Genomic DNA, 22,063 nt, shown 5'->3' on the forward strand with positions numbered 1-22,063 from the left:
GTTTGACAGTTGAACTCTGTAATCCGAGAAACACTTCTGGACCTAATAAGGATGGCTTGGATCTTACCTTATGTTCAGTAAGTAACACTAAGTGACAACGGAATGTGGATGCACACTTGTCTGAATGACAATTGGGAGATTGAAGGAAATATGTCCTTCACCCAAGGTGCATTAAGACTAATTCCAAGGTTCAGATTAATTGCGAACAATTAATTCAGTGAGATCAAGTGATCGGAACAGCTAGCTGGAGCAATGCTTCCGATCAGTGAGTTCTAATGGATATTGAACTCACAACTTACTCTTGACTGAACCTACAAGGTCACACCAATGACACGTAACAGATCACCGGATTAAATGAATCGGAAATTCATAGAATAGCTTTTCGGGAATTAGTTGGAAACGTATTATACGATACGACCTTTGTCGGAATCGTATATCGTATCGCGAATATTCGTAAGCTGGGCGACACGAATAAATCGTATCGTACGACGGTGATTCGTCGTATACGAAACGATAAATAATATATCGGAAATATATTAAATCACGAATACGAAGGGCATCGGAGTTGCCGGCCCGTCGAGCCAAGCACGTAAGCGTGCAAGGCCCAACGAGCCAGCAAGCTCGCGAGCAAGGGCGAGCAAGACCAGCCCATTGGGCGCGAGCACGCAACAGCAAGCAAGAGCGCACAGCAGCGACGAGCGAGCAAGGCCCACGGCCCAGCTGCTCGGCGCCCGCGCTGTGGGCTTCGGCCTGCAGTGTGTCGCTGGGCGCGGGCGTGTGTCCGTTGCTTGGCTCGCACGGCTTGCTAGCCGGCCTTGCTTCTTGCTTGGTCGGTTAGTAAGGTTAATGATATAACCTTATAACCTAGTTTCCAACACACACGCAATTCATTTCTCAAACCCTAGAGACACAGAGAACCCTAATTCTCTCTGTGCCTCCAAAGTGAGTTCTTCCCAAAAGCAAAGTATCTTGATCAATTGTCTAAGCTATGATTATCAAGACGGATCTGATCGTGTCGGTGAACCAAGTAGAGGAACGACAAGTGGAGTTCTTTGTTCGTGTTCGTTGACAGATTATTGTGGAAAACACGCTTCGAATGTAAGTTTGCTTAATCTGTGCTTTATACATGTTTCCTGGCTTTAGGAATTGTTACGCACATGTTATTATGTTTGACTGTATTCCCCTACAAGTTATGGTTTGGAAAGCCTCCAAAAGTGTCATTTCTTAAGATTTGGGGATGTGAAGTATACGTCAAACGATTAATTTCAGACAAACTTCATCCAAAATCTGACAAATGTATCCTTGTGGGCTACCCAAAGGAAACAAAGGGGTATTACTTTTACAATACATCTGAGAACAAGGTGTTTGTTGCTCGAGATGGTATCTTTTTGGAAAGAGATCACATTTCCAAAATGACAAGTGGGAGAAAAGTAGACCTCGAAGAAATTCGAGTCGAACAACAAACTCTAGAGAATGCTCAAGATGACATTCAGGATGAAACTCAGAGGATCTTTAGAAATATCTGGTGAGAATCAAGGACCATCTAGAAATGTAACCCCGCGTAGATCGCAAAGATATAGATCTCAACCGGAAAGGAACTTAGGTATTTTGACGAACGAGAGCTATGAAGTTATATTACTTGAAAGTGATGAACCTGCGACTTACAAACAAGCTATGACGAGCCCTAGCTCCAAGCAATGGCAAGAAGCCATGCAATCTGAATTAGACTCTATGTCTGAAAACCAAGTTTGGGATTTGGTCGATTTTCCAGATGGCTACCAAGCCATAGGAAGCAAATGGGTTTTCAAACTTAAAAAGGACAAGCACTACTACAAAAACACCTTTTCGTGTCTCCTTTAAATTTCCTTTAGTGTCGCCTATGGTGCGACTCTGAAGCTAGGGACTCTAAAACTTTTTGGTGTTTTGGAGTCGCCCCTTTGAGGCGACACGAATATTATTATACATGTCCCTGTTTTGGAAGAGGCGACACTGAAGATATATTTTTCAAAAAAAGTAATTTATTAATTAATCTTTCCGAGTCGCCTATTATAATAAGAGGCGACACGAAAGGTACCTTTAATGTCGACTCTAATCTCTATAGGCGACACGGAAAATAATTTCCAGAATTATTTTTATTTTTATTTTAATTATACGAGTCGCCTCTAAAGTTTATAGGCGACACGAAAAAAAATTCGGACATTTTTATTAAATTTGTTAATAATCGAGTCGCCTAATATACTAAGAGGCGACACGAAAGATGTTTTGCACAATTATTTTTATTAAGCTAATTACCTTTAGAGTCGCCTCTTAATGTTACAGGCGACACGAAAAGTATTTTCCGTATTATTTTTTAAACATTTTTACCCATTTTGAGTCGCCTCATATACCAAAAGGCGACACCGAAAGTATTATTTAAAAAAAATATTAATTAACCACAAGGAGTCGCATGTAATTATAGGAGACGACACCTAAAGTATGTATTATGTTTTTAGTTTTTTATTTATTTTGTTCTCGCTAATTTAAATTATTTCTACGTACGTAATAAATTCACAAAACTAATAAATAGAGCTTAGAATTGCAGAATTGCGAATATATTTTTGTATTAATTCAAACAAGAAAGTTGGTTCAACAATTGTAAATAATTTTATTCCAAAAAATAACCTACAATTTGTTATAGTTTAATTTCTATGTTTTAAAACTAGAAAATGACTACAAACAACGTAACTACTAATAAAATATCTACTCCATTTTTTCTCGAACATCATCGATCTCCTCTTGAGTGTACGGGTTTGGAGAAAATATCTGTACTTCCACAAAATAATGTATTAATTAGTAAAGTTTAGATAAAATCTAGCGCATATATAGTAACAACTGAGACATCGATAAAATAATAACAAAAATACATGTACACGTACCTCTTCCACATTACTAATACTTTGTAATCCAAGTAAAACTATTTGATACATGTACTTCATGACGTAATAGCCACATTCAAGCATTTTCGGTTCGCGAGAACACTAAGATACAAATATAATACACATTAACTTAAAGAATAATATATATATGAATAAATTACGATAAAAATAATAATCAAACTAATTAAATCTTACTATAATTTCTTTCCATCTTTGAGACTTTCGAGATCCTTTGTTGTTGGCTTGACAAGTCCGGTAACTCCTAAACATGAGAACAATTGTTCCAAGTATTATTAGTTGTAGACTCTTGAAACACGGTTAATCACTTGCGTGGCATATATCAGTCATTTGAAGACTCTTGAAACTGAACGGATACAGCAGATCACTAAAATCAACGTGGAGTGTAAAGGAAAATTAGCACCACTTATCTACCCGTATCAAAAAAATTCATCAGACCATAATCTGGCAGGTTTGTGTTGTAAACTTGTAATAAAAGAATTTATGTAAATACATGCATAATTAAAGGACAGCTCCATCTACACCACTAATACAGTTTCCTCAACTATGATACGCTTAGTTATAGCATTGTTCAATATGCATGTGATCACCGATTTATCCTGTAATACTTTCAATTCTGAAAACCAAATGACCCCAAAATTAAAGAGAACCCTGTATAAACCAAATGACATAATGTATAATGGACAATTAGAACATAGTAATTAGTTAAAACTGCGACTACTGAAATGTGCAAAATAGACGTTATGTTTTGCGAAAATCTATTAGGTTGCTGAAATGAAAGACCATATAATTTCAGTTTTTGAATAACAACATATCCAATACAGCACATATCAACAAGCTAACATCTCAATTGTGTCTCTTAACAAAGAAAATAGGATAAGAAGAAGTTACATCTATGATATTCATATAAACTCTGGAGGCGAATTGGACTCACGCTTGCTATTATCCCCCAAGTTTTTGCAACAATTCACACAGTAAACATTTTCAGAAAGTGAATCAGGGACCTGCAATATTTATCCTGTAATTCCTTTTGTGAAGATACAGTTGGAGAACGATGAAGTGATTTCCTAGTTAATTACCTGAACTTCAACATTCAAAAGACATCCTTAAATTCTCTTATCTTTGATTCAAGTTCATCCACTAAAGGCTATTGATACGTCAATGACTTAGCTCCTAAGAATCAGCCCAAAGCTTTTCTAGCAACAATAAGATGCAAGAGTGGGAAAAGAGAGGATAGGCGTTATAATGCAGGTCAAGAAGAAATTAACTTAAAATAAACTCTAAGTGTCTAGCCAATTTATAGAACTGCAAATACCAGAAACGGAGAAATAAAGTGCACTTTCTTAGCATCTGCTGGAAATTGTTCAATTTTGGAATGATTAAATGGAATCCAGCCACTGAAAAGTGAAAAATGCACCACAACCTAAAGTTTTCGGATAAAGGAGTACACTAGCTAAGGAAAAGAACCCACAAAAATTGATCCCACTGAGTAAGTTCCCCAAATAGTTACAGTCAAATTTTGGGTACAAATTTCAATTGTGCGGAGGAAGGAAGAGATAAGTAAGCAGGCACCTCCTTGACTAAACCCAAAAACAAATATGTTATCAGGATTTATGTCTAAGTTGATCTCTTTGTCTATCATCGCGTGGATGTGTTTTAAGTTCAGATATTACAAAATCATTTTTTCATTGAAACAATAAATGACAGTTTGGGATTAATTATTATAAAGGGAATAAAAGAAAATGAGAAGCACAGTGAAAAAGAACAACATAAATGTCAGACAAGATAACATCAAAGCATATCACAAAAGAGGAAACCAAATTACTTTTGAGAGAATAAGAGGCCAAGAGGTCTGAGTTCTGACCTGAAGCAAACTAGAAAGAGCACGAGAATAAGGCACCCAAGGCAGCAACTGAAAACATCAGAATTCTGGAGCCAAGCCCAGTCCGCATTACCAAATTCCAAAAGTGGAACTTGTAGAGTATTTGAATTCAAGCTGCACCTGAAGTGTAATTGAATTGAGACAGGTTACAAACTAATATCAAGTATTGCATATTTAGCTAGGTCCCGAGAGAGATCTATCAAAATGAAATCCTGGACCACAGAATCACACATGATATATATATATGTGATTAAGATGCCACATTGGAAATAATAATGAGTTAATGACCAATCTGGAAAGTTGAGTAGGCAAATTATTAAACATACATAGTGATTCTTTAATTCACTGCTGCCCCTCTGATGGTTAACTTCTCAGTTTGGCATACAGACAACTGTCATATTTTATAGTAAATTGGTCACTCTTGGATGACCATGTATCTTTTTATAACTATAATAGACTTTGTAATTCCTTTAACACCACATTGATAAATATGGAAGCAAGAACGGAGGCCAAGACCAGAAAGATAAAGACTAATTAAGCATATACAGTGGCCAAAAGTCCTTGCTGAAAATAAAGGTTAATGAGTCCACACTCCACACTTACCTATCAGGACAGTGGCCTTGAAGGTAGTGAATCTGAGTTTTTTTATTATGCTTGACAACCTGTTTAAGTTATTATCACTCCCCTTTCCATGGCTTCATCCTATTTGACTTTCATGGATGAAAATCTTAATCTTATACGGAGTAACCAACAATTAGCTAAACTTTTAAGAATACTATCATATTCAACGTACAATTATTAATCTAAAAATATTTTGATAAATTATTGATCAAATACCCTTTTATTATCTAACCCAACAATGCTAACATCATTTACTTATATTGCCCAAATTTTCTAGGATCATGTGCGTAAACAATTAAGAGTAGGTAATATTTCTTGTTTTTTTAAAGGTTGACTTTCAAAGGAGAGAAGTCAGTTTACTGTTTCCAATTCTTGCATCAATCTGTCAGATTAAATAGATAACAGCACAAGGAAAACAACAGGATTCTTGAAACTAAAAATGTTTAGATTGAAGTATAAAACCGAGCAAGACAACCAGTGCTTTGTTTAGGAAACCAAGTCCCCATCTCAAAATCAAAGTGAACAATCTGATACATTTGTTTAGAAAGCCAAGTCTGCAACTTTTCTATTGAACGATCCAACAAGATCAGAACTCAAGATTTTCACAAACATGGTCCATGATGGGATAAGGAAGGGAAAAACTTAACTCCCTGAGAGGCTGTAAATAATTGGGTACAAATTACAGAACTCTGTGCTACCATCAAAAGCCTAATCCCGGTTCTTATCTCAACCTATAATACCAACCCCACCATCCTCAGCAGCTTATCAACATGCTCTCAAATTTAAGCAAGTGAGGCTCATCTCCTGTGACCACAAAAACCTATAATTTTACGGGCTCAACCGCTTATACTACTAGGAAAAAAAGGCATGGGAAAAGGTCGATTTCCCCTTAATCATCAGAAGAGACAAGAAAGATGAACAATAGCAACAATATAATTACTCCTACTATCCTGCATCTCATGTAATATAGGCGTCTATAACTCTAAAAATACTAACTCAACTAACCCCATTAGCATATATATGATACTGTAGTCTGCAATTTCACCTTAATTGAATTGAAATTCTCATCAACTATAAAAAAGCAAAAAATCAGAGAAGCCAAAACAAAAACCCTAAATTCAGAAACTGACAGTCACAATTGAGGAAAAAGATATAGCGTTAAAAAGAAATTCACACGAAATTGGAATTGGAACCAAACCATATAGAATTGTTAATAAAATCAGAATTTTCGAACGAAAAATAGAGACATAATCAACATAAGGAAACAAAAATAAAGATAGAAAGACATACCGATCAAATTCGCAGAAATTCCTCACCTTCAGGTACAATAATTGTCAAATCTGCAATCCCTAACCAGCTAAGTTTTCAAAGCTAGACTGGTTGCAAAAGGTTACAGGCAAGTTCACGGTGTGCATTACGATGAAACCTTTTCACCAGTTCCAATGCTAAAGTCTATTCGGATAATGTTAGCAATCACTGCATATTACGATTACGAAATATGGCAGATGGATGTCAAAACCGCTTTCTTAAACGACGTTTTAACAGAAACTGTGTTTTTGACATATCCTGAGGGTTTTTAGGATCCAAAGAATGCTAAAAAGGTATGCAAGCTTAAGATATTAATCTACGGATTGAAGCAGGCATCAAGGAGCTGGAATATACGTTTTTATGAAGCAGTCAGTGACTTCGGCTTTATCAAGAACGCAGACGAATCTTGTGTATACAAGAAGGTCAGTGGGAGCAAAATTGCTTTTCTAGTATTATATGTCGACGACATATTACTTATCGGAAATGACACTCCTATGTTGAACTAAGTCTTGATTTGGCTTGGGAAATGTTTTTCGATGAAGGATCTAGGAAAAGCACAGTACATACTCGGCATCAAGATTTACAGAGATAGATCTAAGAAGATGATTGGACTTAGTCAAAGCACTTATATCAATAAGGTGCTTGAAAGGTTCAAGATGGAAGACTCCAAGCGAGGCTACCTACCCATGTCTCATGGAATGACTCTAAGCAAGACTCAGTGCCCAAAATCACTTGATGAGCGTAGACGAATGAGTGGGATTCCATAAGCATCATTGATTGGTTCAATAATGTATGCTATGTTATGTACACGCCCGGATATTACGTATGCACTCAGTGCTACGAGCAGGTACCAGTCAGACCCAGGAGAGGCACATTGGAGTGCTGCCAAGAATATTCTGAAGTACTTGAAAAGGCACAAAGATGATTTCCTGGTCTATGGTGGAGATGATGAATTAATTGTTAAAGGCTATACGGACGCAAGTTTCCAAACCGACAAAGATGATTTCAGATCACAGTCTGGGTTTGTCTTCTGCCTCAACGGAGGTGCAGTAAGCTGGAAAAGTGCTAAGCAAAGAACCATTGCGGATTCTACAACTGAAGCGGAGTACATTGCTGCACATGAAGCAGCGAAGGAAGCTATATGGCTAAGGAAGTTCAGAGGTGAACTTGGTGTAGTCCCCTCCATTAAAGGACCAATAGCTCTGTATTGTGATAATAATGGAGCTATTGCACAGGAAAAGGAGCCTAGACACCACCATAGAGTCAAGCATGTACTTTGTAGATTTCACCTTCTACGAGAGTTCGTTGAAAGAAAAGAAGTCGAGATAAGCAAGATTGGAACTGATGACAACATCTCAGATCCATTGACTAAACCTCTGCCGCAGGCGAAGCACAACTCGCACACTGCAGCTATGGGAATCAAGCATGTTGGAGAATGGCTTTGATGTCCTTATTTAATGTTTTAAAGTTTTAGAGTTTAATACTTTGTAAAACATTATTGGTTAATCATTCACATTAATGAATAGAATTCATTTTTCCATTTAATTTGTGGTTTATTAAATGATGAGTCCCTTCAATTTGACGATATATTCAAGATAGACTGTCAGGACCAGTCTTGTGACTAAGAAATGTCTATCAAGTGAACTTGAATGTCAAAAGTTGAAAATGGTCCCTGGTCGGAGTTTTCTATAAAGATGGACGCATAGAAAACGTTAGACGACTAGAATGTAAGATGACTAGTAGTTCTGTTTCTTGAACTATGTGGACATGGCATTGTCGTAATCATTTGCGTAGATACTTACTTTGGGAAGACTAGTATCGGACAGACCTATGAAACTTTACTGTAAGAGATGAACATTTGTCATAAGTATATTTCATTAAAATTATTAGACACTAATCCTCAATACTTGAGTGATTTGAGATTACTTGTTTGAGAACTGCTTACTTTGACGTTGTCAACCGTCGCACCGTAAAAGGAGGCTATAAAGGCAACGCTCAGGTAATCACCTATTAAAAGAAGTCTAATCTCAAGATCACAAGATTGGGATTGTCCTCCCATAAATCAAGATGAGATGCTGAAAAGTTGTACAAGGCCACTCGGAGAGCTAGAAACTGTAAAATGCATGGCCGTGCTTAGATGAATCATAGGCTATGATTATCTGTTTATTTGATCATTTGAACTCTGAAACCGAGAAACACCTCTGGACATAATAAGGATGACAACTCTTACCTTATGTTCAAGAGCAAGCATCTAGTGACAAAGGAATTAGGAAATGCACACTTGTCCCTAAGGACAAGTGGGAGAGTGAAGGAAATAATGCCCTTGGTCTAAGTATGCATTTAATGTTAAGTCTAATAAATGCGGTTCAGTATTAATTAACAAGTTAATAATTCAGTGAGATCAAGTGAACTGTATGCCTAGCTAGAGGCCGCTTCAGTTCAAGTGGAATTAATGATATTAAACCACAGCTTACTCTTGACTGAACCCGTAGGGTCACACAAATAGTACGTAAATGGATCAAGTATTTAATGACATTAAATACTCCATCTATGGATATTCGGAATCGACGGATCTTGGTTTTAGTGGGAGCTAAGATCGTCAAAGGCAAACAAAGAATACTCCGGAAACGATGATATTGCCGGAAACGGAAATATGGATCGTATTGGAAATATAAATATTATCCAAGTCGTAGATGTTGCCGGAAACGGAAACATGGTACGTATTGGAAAGTATTATCGGAAATGGAAATATTGCCGGAATCTGAAATATTGCCGGAAACGGAAATATTGTCGGAATCGGAAATATTATTGGAATCGGAAAATAAATTCCGGAAACGGAAATATTAAATATTTGTTCGTAACGGAAATTAATTCCGGAATCCGAAATGTTAAATATTGTTCGTATCGGAAATGAATTCCGGAATCGGGAAATTAATCGGAAGCGCGTCGTACGAATTAGCATCGGACGAGACTTGCTAGGCGAAGGCCCAGCACGAAGCCAGGCCCGCGTCCAGCAAGCCAGCGCGCCACACAAGACAACCAAGGCCACGCCAGGCCCAGCAGGCCAAGGCTGCCAGCATGGCTGCGCGCGCAATGGGCTGCGAGCATGGCTGCTCGCGTGGGCTGCGAGGCTCGCGTGGGCCGCTAGGCTTGCGTGTGTTGAGCGCCTGAAAGGGTTGTGCGCGCGCATGGCATGTGCGCATGCGGGCCATGCTCGTGTGTGTGTTTGTGTCCGATACAAATCCTAAATCTAATGGGATTCGTTTAAAGATTAAATTCCTAATCCTAATGGATAAATTAGTTAATAAGAGTTTTAATAAAATTCTAAATTAAGATAATTAGTTTCCTAGTAGGATTCCAATTTCCTTTCTATACCCCTATAAATATGTGGCCCTGGTTCACAATTTATATACAACATTCAAGTATTCAAAGTGACTTTTTGAGAGCAAAAATTCAGTCAAATAATTGCCCCATAATAGCCGAAAATTCAAGTACCTTGAGGGAGATTCTAGTTAGTCAATCTTAAGGCGGATCCGGACGTGCTGTGGACTATCTACGGAGGGACGACACTTGGAGTCCTAAATACTTGTTCTTGTTCGGTTCGGGCGCAGCTAGGGAGGGCACGCTACAAAGAGTATGCATTCTAAACTATATTAATTGGTTATGTGCAATTAATTTGAATCCTGGCATATAGGTTTTTCCGCATGATTTATGTTGTTCATATGTATCATAACCTAACAGGCGAGGCCCAAAACTTTTTAGTAAAAGCCAATTTTGCAACTGTATTTTCATTACAATCCTTCTCTCTGTGGCCTAGCATACCACACAGATAACAAAATAACGGAAGTTTTCACATTAGATCCCAACTTACATCTCACCACCCCCCTTAACCTTAAAATCGATTTTGTCAATCAACGACTTCCTTGCATCAATTAATGTTTGTATCCGCATTGATTTGTTAATGTCGATCACATCCCAAGTATCAACAACTATGAATTCGCCCACCTTATTCCCCATCGATTTAGCGTTTGTAACATTATGACGTCCACATAAAGTTCGATCATATACCCTAATCCTGAAAGGAATGGAGTGCAACGGGATTTCAGAGGGCTTGATGTTACCTTTGATATCGCTAATTAAGAACAAGAACATGGCGATTAAAGTTCCATGGTTGTGAGTCCATAACTTGCTTCTTATTCCTCCAATGGTAGAATTATTGGAAGAAGAACACGTTCTTTTCTTTGTTATCTGCTTCCATCCCATGCTTTTGATTCCACAGCTTCCGCATCATAGTAATTAATTAGGGTATTTGTGTTTACATGTCGCATAGTCCATACCTTGCCCACCAGACCAAGAGCAACTCTATCATTCTCCTCTTCCTCGACGTCAATTACCCAATCCATCCCCTCCTCCTCCCTTCTTTCACCATTATATACTGATTCCTCGTTGTGTACTTGTGTTCCTTATCATTTACAGATTATGTTGGTATTCAGCCTTGCACTTCTCATACAAGCAACTAACATGCCAAGCAAGTTCACTCCTTCACCAATAATGCAAGAAGCAATACAAGCCGCAAGGCTAATTCAAGCATGCACTGACAGCTCAACAACTTCTAGAAGAAAGGCTAACTAATTCTCCTAGAAATAAGGAAGGTGGTTAGAGCTGTTAGTTGCTGACTTATTTGTAATATCTAGACACTAAACTAACAGTGATGAGGTGTATAATTAAGGAGTTTTGATTTGTTGAAACACCTCATAGGTGTGAGCATTCAGACAGTATAAATAAGAGTTCTTGTTGTAATTATTTATTATTCAATTCAATGAAATAGAAATCTCTCTTTCTCTTAGAATTTTCTCTCAATTTCTTTCAACAGATTTTCATCCAAAATGGTGAAAGCTGACATGGTATCAGAGCAGAATCTTTAGATCCTATCAAATTGATTCCGCAAATTACTTTCATCTACATTCTTCTTCTCCATTACTTGATCAGTTGATCAAGTTTCTCTCATATTTTAAATCTTTTGATTCTGTTTTCAATAGTTAAAACTCTGTAGAATTTCATTATGTGATCTTCAAAATGCCTACTGATGCAGTTGATCCCTCACTCAATCCAAATTCAGCTTACTATCTCAGCAATAATGACCTTAATACTTCAAAATTGATCAATATAGTTTTTGATGGTAAGTGTTTTAATGACTGAAAAAGGTCTATGATGATAGCATTGTCTGCTAGAAACAAATTATGCTCTGTTGATGGAACATTGAGTCAGCCAACAACAAACACTCAAGATTTCAGAATCTGGAACAGGTGCAACGATTTGTTAATTTCCTGGATGTTAGGACCTCTTGAAGTTTCAATTACAAGAAGTGTTTTATATCAAAACAACAAGAGATATCTAGTTGGATCTTGAGGAAAGATTTTGTCAGTCATCTGGTCCACAATTGTTTTCTATTCAGCAGAAATTATGTGATTTGAATCAAGAGGATGATGAACAAATCTTTGGATTTTTCACTAAGATCAAACTTCTTTGGGATCAACTTGATGGTTTAGATCCTCTACCATCTTGTGTATGCACTGGTTGTAACTGCACTCTCACACAAAAGCTCCTAAAGGTTCAACAAAACCAAAGAATGATTCAGTTTTTGATGAAACTGAACCAGAAATATGATCACTCTAAGAGTACTATTCTCATGATGAGTCAACTACCAACAATTTCAAAGGCATATGGATTATTTCTTCAAGAAGAGCAACAGAAACAAGCTAATAACAACAGGAAGCATAACTTGGAGTCTACTCTACTCACTGTAAGAAAATTCACTGATAATAGGCCATATAAATCCAGCTATGGTTCCAATTCTGGCACACAAAATACAGCTGGTGGAAATCAGCCAAGGAATTTTACTAACACTAGAAACAACTTATTTTGTGAGCATTGCAAAATGAAGAATCACACTGTTGATAAAAGTTGTAAGCTACATGGCTATCCTAAGGATTTTAAAGGCAAAGGCAAAAGAGTAGCAGCAGCAACTCAGCTAGAAGAATTTACTGAGATGGAAAGTCCAAATGAAGCAGACAGAGGAGTTGTTCATGCTACCTTCACAGAAAGTTGCTAAACAAGCTGAACATTCTGGTTCTGGTTCTCTTGGCTTGGCAACTACTACTCAATTGAGAGGTACATTCTGTCTCTTTTCTAAATTCGAAACTAAGTGGATCCTAGATAGTGGTGCAAGTGATCACATGTGTTCAGATAAAAGCATGTACAGTAAACTAAAACCTGTTAATGACAAGCATCACACAATTCCTGATGGTACTGAATTACAGGTAACACACAGAGGCATAATTGATCTAGGAAGAAATATAACACTTAGGAATGTGTTATATGTACCAGGATTTCAGTTCAATCTGATTAGTGTCTCTAAACTATGCAATGATATTCAGTGTTCAGTTTTATTCGCACATCATGAATGCTTTGCACAGGACCTTTCCAAGAACAAGCATATTCTGCTTGGTAGATATGATTAAGGCCTGTATATTGCCTAAATGAAGAGTTGGTGGCATCTGACAGCAGTACAATATCCAATAACTATGTTCTTTCCAGCATATCTGAGGTTGAGGAAGCTAAACTGTGGCATCTTAGACTAGGACACATTTCTTTTGGCAAAATAAAGAATATTAAAGGCATTGATGTAAAAAGGTTGCTTAGCTGAATGTTTTTATTAGATTTGTCCATTACCTAAGCAAACAAGATTTCCTTTCTCTATTAGTGGTATTAAGTCAGTACAGCCCTTTGACTTGTTACATATAGATGTATGGGGACCTTATTCTGTACATGATTCTTCTAGATGCAATCAATTTCTTACAATTGTGGATGATTACACTAGAATGACTTGGACTCATTTAATGAGGAATAAAACAGATTCTGTCAAAATTATGAGTGATTTCCTTTTATATGTTGAGAATCAGTTTGGTCTTACAGTCAAAGCAGTTAGATCAGACAATGCTCCTGACTTGACAAAAGGTGGAATGAAATAATTATTCCTTAGCAAGGGGATTCTACAACGGAAAAGCTGTAGCCACACACCTCAGCAAAATGGTGTGGTTGAAAGAAAGAATAAACATCTACTTGAGACTGCAAGGGCTTTGTTCTTTCAATCTAAACTACCTGATAAATATTAGAGTGATTGCATTTTGACTGCAACTTTTGTGATTAACAGGATGCCTTTAAAAAGTATCCAGTTCAGTACACCATATGAGAAGTTATTCAAACAACCACCTGATCTATCTCACTTGAAAGTTTTTGGATGTCTATGCTATATTACTACTTCTAAGGTCAACAGGTCTAAGTTTGACCCAAGAGCAGATCCATGTGTTCTACTTGGATATCCTCCCACTCAGAAAGCCTACAAAGTTCTCAATCTTCTCACAAAGAAATCAATTGTTTCCAGAGATGTTGTGTTCCATGAACACCATTTTCCCTTTCATTTCTCCCCTAACCCATCAGCTGCTTACTCTAATCAATTCTTTTTACCAATTTTCACTCCTTACTCTTCAGACTTACCTGATATTTCACCTTAGGACCTTGATTCCACCAGTTCCACAATTCCCTTGTCTATTCCTATTATTGATTCAGTGACACCTCCAAAATTCTTCCTCTTAATCACCTCCTACTTCACTTAGTCCAATTTCATCTCCTGTTTCTCCACCAGCACCTAGAAAATCTACCAGAACCATTGAACCACCCTCTTATTTCAATGACTTCATTTGTCATAAACCTCCAAAACACTGGTGTAATCTAGTGGCATATGACAAACTACCAGATCACCACAAACTTCTTATTGCTGCACATATGGAACTGGTTGAACCTACTACATATTCTGAAGCTGCTACAAATTCTACGTGGATAGATGCCATGGATAAGGAAATAAGTGCATTGCAACATAACAATACCTGAGATTATGTTCTATTACCCAAAGGTAAAAAGGCCATTGGGTGCAAGTGGGTCTACAGGATCAAAAAGAATGCAGATGGTTCAGTTGAGAGATACAAGGCTAGGTTAGTTGCAAAGGGATTTACACAAAAATATGGGATTGACTATCATGAAACCTTTTCTTCTGTTGTCAAATGGCCACTGTGAGATGCCTTATTAGTCTTGCTGCCAGCAGACAATGGAAACTCTTTCAATTGGACATCAACAATGCCTTCCTTCATGGAACTCTTGAAGAAGAAGTATATATGAAGGTGTCTGAGGGTGTTACAGCTCCAAATGGTTATGTATGTAAGCTAAACAAATATCTCTATGGTCTTAAACAAGCTTCAAGGCAATGCTTTGCTAGACTACATTATGAGCTCAAATCTCAAGGCTATATACAATCCAAGAGTGACTATTCCCTTTTTATCAAACAAGATTCTACTGACATCACAGTGGTAGCTGTCTATGTTGATGATATCATCATCACAGGCTCTAATGAAGCTACCATTACTTCCCTTAAACAACAGCTTCCCCATACTTTCAGTTTCAAGGATCTTGGGATTCTAAACTATTTTCTTGGCATTGAAGTTAGTCAAACCTCTGATGGCTATATCCTAACTCAGAAGAAGTTTACAAAAGAACTTCTTCGTGACTGTGAATGCGATCTATTTAAACCTATTGTCACTCCTTTTCCTCTCAACATGAAGCTTACAACAGATGGGGATGAATACCACAATGCAGAAATTTATAGATGCTATGTGGGAAAGTTGAATTTTTTGACTTACGCCAGACCTAACATCTCTTTTGCTGTCCAATCTTTAAGTCAGTTCATGCACTCTCCTATCTTACAGCATGTTGAAGCTCTCACCCATACTCTAAGGTACATCAAGGGTACTGCTGGCCAAGGAATCCTAATAAGAGCAACAGTTTAGCTCACTCTTCAAGCCTTTTCTGACTCTGATTGGGCCTCATGTCCAACTACCAGAAGATCAGTTACTGGTTACATTCTATTACTAGGAAACTCTCCTATAAGTTGGAAGTCTAAAAAGCAATCCACCATCTCCAAGAGCTCCTCTGAAGCAGAGTATAGGGCAATGTCACAAGCTTCAGGGGAAGTTACATGCATGGGTTGTCAGATTACTGGAAGAACTTGGTGTTCACAACCTTAAGCCAGTAGAGCTTCATTGTGACAATCAATCAGCAATTCACATTGCCACCAATCCTATCTTTCATGAACGAACAAAACACATTGAAGTGGATTGACATTTCACAAGAGATAAGATCCTAGAGGGTCTACTTCAGCTAAGTTATTTGCCTACTCAAAACCAATTGGCTGATATGTTCACCAAAATCTTACCAAGTGCTCAACACAAGAACTTATCTACCAAACTTGGCATGGTTAATGTTTCTCCCATGCCTAGTTTGAGGGGGGTGTTGGTATTCAGCCTTGCACTTCTCACACGAGCAACCAACATGCCAAGCAAGTTCACTCTTGCACCAACAATGCAAGAAGCAATGCAAGCATCAAGGTTAATTCAAGCATGCACTGGACAACTCAACAACATCTAGAAGAAAGGCTAACTGATTCTCCTAGAAATAAGGAAGGTGGTTAGAGCTGTTAGTTGCTGACTTATTTGTAATATCTAGACACTAAACTAACAGTGATGAGGTGTACAATTAAGTGTGAGCATTCAGACTGTATAAATAAGAGTTCCTGCTGTAATTATTTATTATTCAATTCAATGAAATAGAAATCTCTCTTTCTCTTAGCATTTTCTCTCAATTTCTTTCAACAAATTTTCATCCAAAATGGTGAAAACTGACAGATTCCATGACCACCAAAAGCTCGCATAATTGAGAATAAACCTTGGAAAAGGATGAACCCTAGCAGAACTAGGCGAAGAGAAAAAATCCTAGAGGGAAATCGATATGCAGTAGTTGCTACTTGCTAGCCGTGCTCGATTCTTGACTAGAGCAAAAATAAATATTTAGTTACAACTTACAATAGCGTACTCTTACCCAAAACAAAAACAAGAATTCGGTTATAACCGTCAACTTGTTGCACACTCAACCAAACTCCCAAGAAAAAGAAACAAAACCCAAGTAAAAAGAACGTCCCCTCATTAAATCAACCAATCAAAACGCACACATGCATCAGAAAGATCACTGACGTGTACAAAACGGCGGCTTTACCACATGCATCTTCTTCACCGACCTTCCGACCTCTTCTTTTTTTTATTCTCTCTTCTATATATACTGCCATTCCACATTTTCCATTTAACTTCCAATTCCAGCAGAAATCTTCTTTCATCCAAAACCCAAATCTCCGAATTCAATTGCAGTCGAAAATTCTCTCTACTCCTTTTGGTAATTAATCTTTACAGTTTAGTTGCAGCTCTACTCGATTCTTGAATTTCATCGTTAGTTGTTCACTCTTCAGTTTGAATAGTGTAGTAATTGATTTCCGAGTTACGTTGTTTGCGTCTTCTTGAAATTTGCGCAGATTTTCAAATCGAAATGGCTCGTACTAAGCAAACCGCTCGTAAATCAACTGGTGGCAAGGCACCTAAAGTGGTATACTAGTACTTTTTTCGATTTCTAGGGTTTTCTTAATTCGATTTTGATTGTACTTTGAGTTTCTTTAATTTGTTACAGTAGTTTGTTGTTGATTATTTTGTTGTTTTTGTTAAAGGGAGTGGGAAAAACACTAAGAGCGAATGCTGGGGGTGCTAATGTTGGTGTAGCTGTGAAGAAGCCAAAGAAGGCTCATCGTTTCCGTCCCGGAACCGTCGCACTTCGGTAATTTTTCCGATTCAACTTAATTAAAATTAATATTGACGATCTTGAAGAATTTCAGAAGCTTTAGAATCTTGATGAATCGAATTAAGTTGTAATAACATTTAAAATTTCAGTTCTAATATTAGTATAAGTTTGGTAATTAATAATAATCTGGGAAATTTACAAATTACAAAAACGCGCGCAGTGAGATTCGCAAGTACCAGAAGAGCACTGAGCTATTGATCCGCAAACTCCCCTTTCAGCGTCTTGTTCGCGAAATTGCTCAAGATTTCAAGGTTAATTTAATTTATGCGAACAAAAATTATTTAATTTTGTGATGCAAGATTACTGGGAAATGATTAATTAGAGTTGGTAATTAATTTGGTTGTTATTGATATAAACAGAGTGATTTGAGGTTCCAGAGCCACGCTGTGCTTGCACTCCAGGAGGCAGCAGAAGCATACCTTGTGGGTTTGTTTGAGGATACCAATCTGTGTGCAATTCATGCTAAGAGGGTCACCATCATGCCCGGAGACATTCAGTTGGCTCGTCGTATTCGAGGCGAGCGTGCTTAACAACCTAATTAGGATCATTAATTAGCACCTACCTAGCTTTTTCAAGGGACAATTAATTGATTGATATGTAGATAGATAGATGCGCGCAGTATAAAAATAGTACAATTGAGTATGGTTTTAGAATAAGATCGACAATTAATGGAGATGGAATAAATTTGCATTTCATCTTTAGGATTTTGAGATTCTAAATTTGCAGACTAATATTCTGTAATTGTCTTGAACCAATAATCAATAATTTTGCATTTTATTTCATGATTTTTTTCAGATTGTATTAGAGTTTATTCTGTGCTTGTATGTGTTCAACGTAGTACCAATAGTCAAATATCAATAATCAAAATACTTTTGGTTTGCTTTTACTTCTGGATTCATTACATTTCTTGATCATGGTTTGTAACATGTAATTTTGTTTGATTATCTACAGATATTTGCAAGCTAATTAATATATGGTCCAATATAGCACTTCAAATTTGGACAATAAGACGTTAATCCGATGTTACATATTATATTCCCTCAAAAAAAAAAAAAATGTTACATATTATATGGTTGGGGTTTGAGAGGCCTGCAAACTCAATTTTCATTTACTAATTAAAAGAATAATAAGGTTTCCTATAATTGGGATAGTTTTATATATATACTAGATTAGGTCCCGTGCATGCACGGAAAATTTTAAATTATATGACTAATTTTTTTATAGTTCGTAATATATTTGACTTAAATATTTCGGTCCCTAAAGTTACTACATAATCGATAAAGTATTTATATAATCATCTAATTCGCATGACTCAATTTTTGTCATACTACGTATTACATATTTTATATGCCTGATATGTTAATTTGACCAAAATATTTGATATATTAATATGTTGATTTTTATATGTTAAGCTCTATGCTAATATAATTTTATGTAATAGATAATTTCCATAACGTGCACCGTAGATTACGATTTTATATCGCTTTTCCTTTTTTTGGCAGTTTCACGATTCTCTATCAAATCTATTACTGTAATTGCTAAAATTATGACCAATTTATGTAAGGTCGTTGAAATACTCCGTATTATTTATGGTCAAATATTATTAATTGTACCCGTTTAAAGGAATCTAATACTAAAAAAGGAAAAATAAAATTATGATCAATTTAAATATGAAATCACTGAAATTTTTCTTTAATATATTCTCCAAATATTGCTGAAACTATGACCAATTTATGTAAGGTCGTTGATATATTACATATGGTCAAATATTATTAATTATATTATAATGTTTCGAGAGAAATAAGCCATTTTTATTATTATAAGGTTCATTATTCATTGTTGTGAGCAAATTATTTCTTATTTTAATGTACCATATAACAATTATAATATAACTAACATAATTTTTTTTCTCGATGATCGATCTTCTTTAGGTATTCAACAATCCGAGGGAGAAGCCTTTTACCACTGAGTAGATAAATGAAGTTCGAGAAAAGTTGGCAAAGTTCATTACCATTTATTGTCTTTGATATTTTCTTATAGTGAATCTTAGATTATGGATGCTAGTTTTTCATAGGATTGTCATGTAATCAATTTTTATATTATAATTATATACTCCCTCCATTCCTTTTTGTTGTTCCCATTTCCTTTTTTGGCGTTTCTTTTTGTTGTTCCCATTCTGAATCTTTACTATTTTTGGCCATAGTTTTTTTACCAATTTACCCTAAGATTCCCCACTATTTACCAAAAAACCCTAAGATTCTACCCTTTTTCCACCCTCTTTTTCCCCACCAACCTTATTTAATTATTTAATCATTCCCATAACTCAAACCCACTCCCCGTCCCTTTCACTCTCTCACCTCTTTCGGATGTCTCTCTCTCTCTTCATTTTCTTACTCTCTCTCTTCATTCTCTCTTCATTTTCTTAATCTCTCAGTCTCTCTCTTCATCCGTTTCTCTCCTCTCACGCTTTTCACTCTCTCTCCTCCAAAACAACTCGCCATTCTTCAGATCTAAAAACGAGATCGCCGCCACCACCGCAACCAAACCTCCGCCGCATGTATTATGGCTTTAGATGGTGAAATTCGACCCTAAAAACTCTAGATCTAGAGTTTTCATGGTCGAATTTGACCTCTAAATCCTCAAAATCGTGAGTGATACTAAGGATCAAGTGAGTATTAATTTATTTTTGTGCGTGTTTTTGTCGAATTTTTGGGTGATTTTTGTCGAAATTTTGGGTTGATTTTGGTCGTTATTTTGGCTGATTTTTTGGGTTAAATTTGGTCAAATTTGATGGTTGATTTTGGGTATAATTTTCCCGAATTTCAAGGTTTAATTTTCTGTTTTTTAGTCGAATTTCTGGGTTACTTTTTATTGAATTTTTGGGTTGATTTTGGTCGGGTTTTTTGGTTGATTTATGTCGAAATTTTTTTGGTTGCCTTTGGTCGAATTTTGTTGATTTTTTGGGTTTATTGTGGTCGGATTTTTGTCGAATTTTTTTGGTTGATTTTGGTCGAATTTTGTGGGTTGATTGTGGTCGGATTTTTGGGTTGATTTTGGTCGAATTTTTGGGTTGGTTGTTGTCGAATTTCTGGGTTAATTTTGGTTGAATTGCTTATCGAATGTCTGGGTTGATTAATTCGATTTTTTGGGTTGATTTGGGCGAAAATTTGGGTTGATTTTCTTGAATTTTTGGGTTGTTTTGGTCAAATTTCTGGGTTTAATTTTGGGTTGAATTAATCTGGAATTTCTGGGTTGAATTTTGGGATGAATTTTGGGTGTAATTTTCATCTGGGTTTATTTATGTTGAACTTCTGGGTTCATTGTACCGAAATTTTGGGTTTATTTATGTCAACTTTTCTTGATTGTTTGTTTTGTTTGTTGATTTCGAATCTGGTTTTTTTGTTCGAATTTAATTTGGTTTTTTTGTTCAAATTTAATCTTGGTTTTTTTGTTCGAAATCTTGATTGTTGATTTGGTCCAATTATTGATTGTTTGTTGAATGTTTTGGTTTGATTTTTCTTGATTTTTTGTGTTTGAATTAAACTGTTTTTTTTGTTATTAATAATAAAATATCTCCTATTTATCTTATTTTTTTTAATATTTTCTCTCTCCTTTCTTTATTTTAAATATATAATCTCTTACATATAATCATTATTCTTACACCCAATCATTACTCATATCCCAATACAAATAAAGATTCAGTTTTCTTAAAAACCCCCCAACATTCCTTATGGGAACAACATAAAGGAATGGAGGGAGTACTATTTAATTTAATTATCTATATAATTGGATATTTTTTTTATGTGATGTATGGAGGTTAACTAGTGGGCGTGGTCTAATTGTATAATATATGTAGCAGGGATATCAGTTATATAACAAATTTCTAGATCATTGCGGCTCATTTATATATCAAGTGCGGCTCTTTTTTATGCTTGTGCTGCCCATTTTTATGTCAAGTGCGGGCTAATTTCCAAAATTGGCAGCACAAAATTTGTCAAGTGCGGGTTCATTTTCAAAATTGGCAGCACAAACTTTGTCAAGTGCGGGCTCATATTGCAAAATTGGCAGCACCAAATTTGTCAAGTGCGGGCTCATTTTGAAAATTGGCAGCACTTGAAGTATCAAGTGCTGCCAATATTTTGGCAGCACTTGAGAAACATCAAGTGCGGGCAAGCCATGTGCTGCACATGTAAAAGCCCGCACTTAACCCCTTAAAATGAGCCCGCACTTGAGCTTTTTTCTTCTAGTGGTTGTTTGACAGTCAACACTTTAGTAAGGATGTCTGCAATTTGATCAACAGAAGCAACATGTTGAGTCACAATTGAACCATCTTGAACCTTGTCCCTGATGTAATGACAGTCAACCTCCAGATGTTTTGTGCGTTGATGAAGCACAGGGTTGGCAGCAATGGCAAGTGCAGCTTGACTGTCACACTTGAGAACAGTTGGTGAAGTGTGTTCTTGTTAGGTTATGATACATATGACAATTCATAAATCATGCGGAAAAACCATAAAGCCAGGAAAGCATA

General features: G+C 36.4%; 2 protein-coding genes and 1 long non-coding RNA gene across 3 annotated transcripts; 2 read left to right on the plus strand and 1 right to left on the minus strand.

Moving 5' to 3' along the window:
- Positions 1-2,724: 2,724 nt before the first annotated feature.
- Positions 2,725-6,792, minus strand: LOC130461938 (uncharacterized). Its single transcript, XR_008921992.1, has 5 exons — positions 6,727-6,792; positions 4,798-4,935; positions 3,111-3,177; positions 2,916-3,017; positions 2,725-2,802 (listed from the first exon to the last, which is right to left on the minus strand). It is a non-coding gene; the product is annotated as an uncharacterized lncRNA (long non-coding RNA).
- A 5,028-nt stretch (positions 6,793-11,820) lies between these two features.
- Positions 11,821-13,775, plus strand: LOC130461812 (uncharacterized). Its single transcript, XM_056830037.1, has 5 exons — positions 11,821-11,923; positions 12,013-12,077; positions 12,200-12,848; positions 12,961-13,064; positions 13,464-13,775. The coding sequence occupies exons 1-5, from the start codon at positions 11,821-11,823 to the stop codon at positions 13,773-13,775; spliced, it is 1,233 nt and encodes a 410-aa protein (XP_056686015.1).
- A 3,008-nt stretch (positions 13,776-16,783) lies between these two features.
- On the plus strand, positions 16,784-18,317 carry LOC110802068 (histone H3.3-like). Its single transcript, XM_022007489.2, has 5 exons — positions 16,784-17,079; positions 17,216-17,286; positions 17,405-17,511; positions 17,696-17,786; positions 17,895-18,317. Exons 2-5 carry the CDS (start codon positions 17,230-17,232, stop codon positions 18,063-18,065), a joined length of 426 nt encoding a protein of 141 aa, XP_021863181.1. The 5' UTR covers positions 16,784-17,079; positions 17,216-17,229; the 3' UTR covers positions 18,066-18,317.
- The last annotated feature ends 3,746 nt before the right edge of the window (positions 18,318-22,063 follow it).

This window comes from Spinacia oleracea, chromosome 5, assembly GCF_020520425.1.
Source record: "Spinacia oleracea cultivar Varoflay chromosome 5, BTI_SOV_V1, whole genome shotgun sequence".
Classification (NCBI taxonomy): domain Eukaryota; kingdom Viridiplantae; phylum Streptophyta; class Magnoliopsida; order Caryophyllales; family Amaranthaceae; genus Spinacia; species Spinacia oleracea.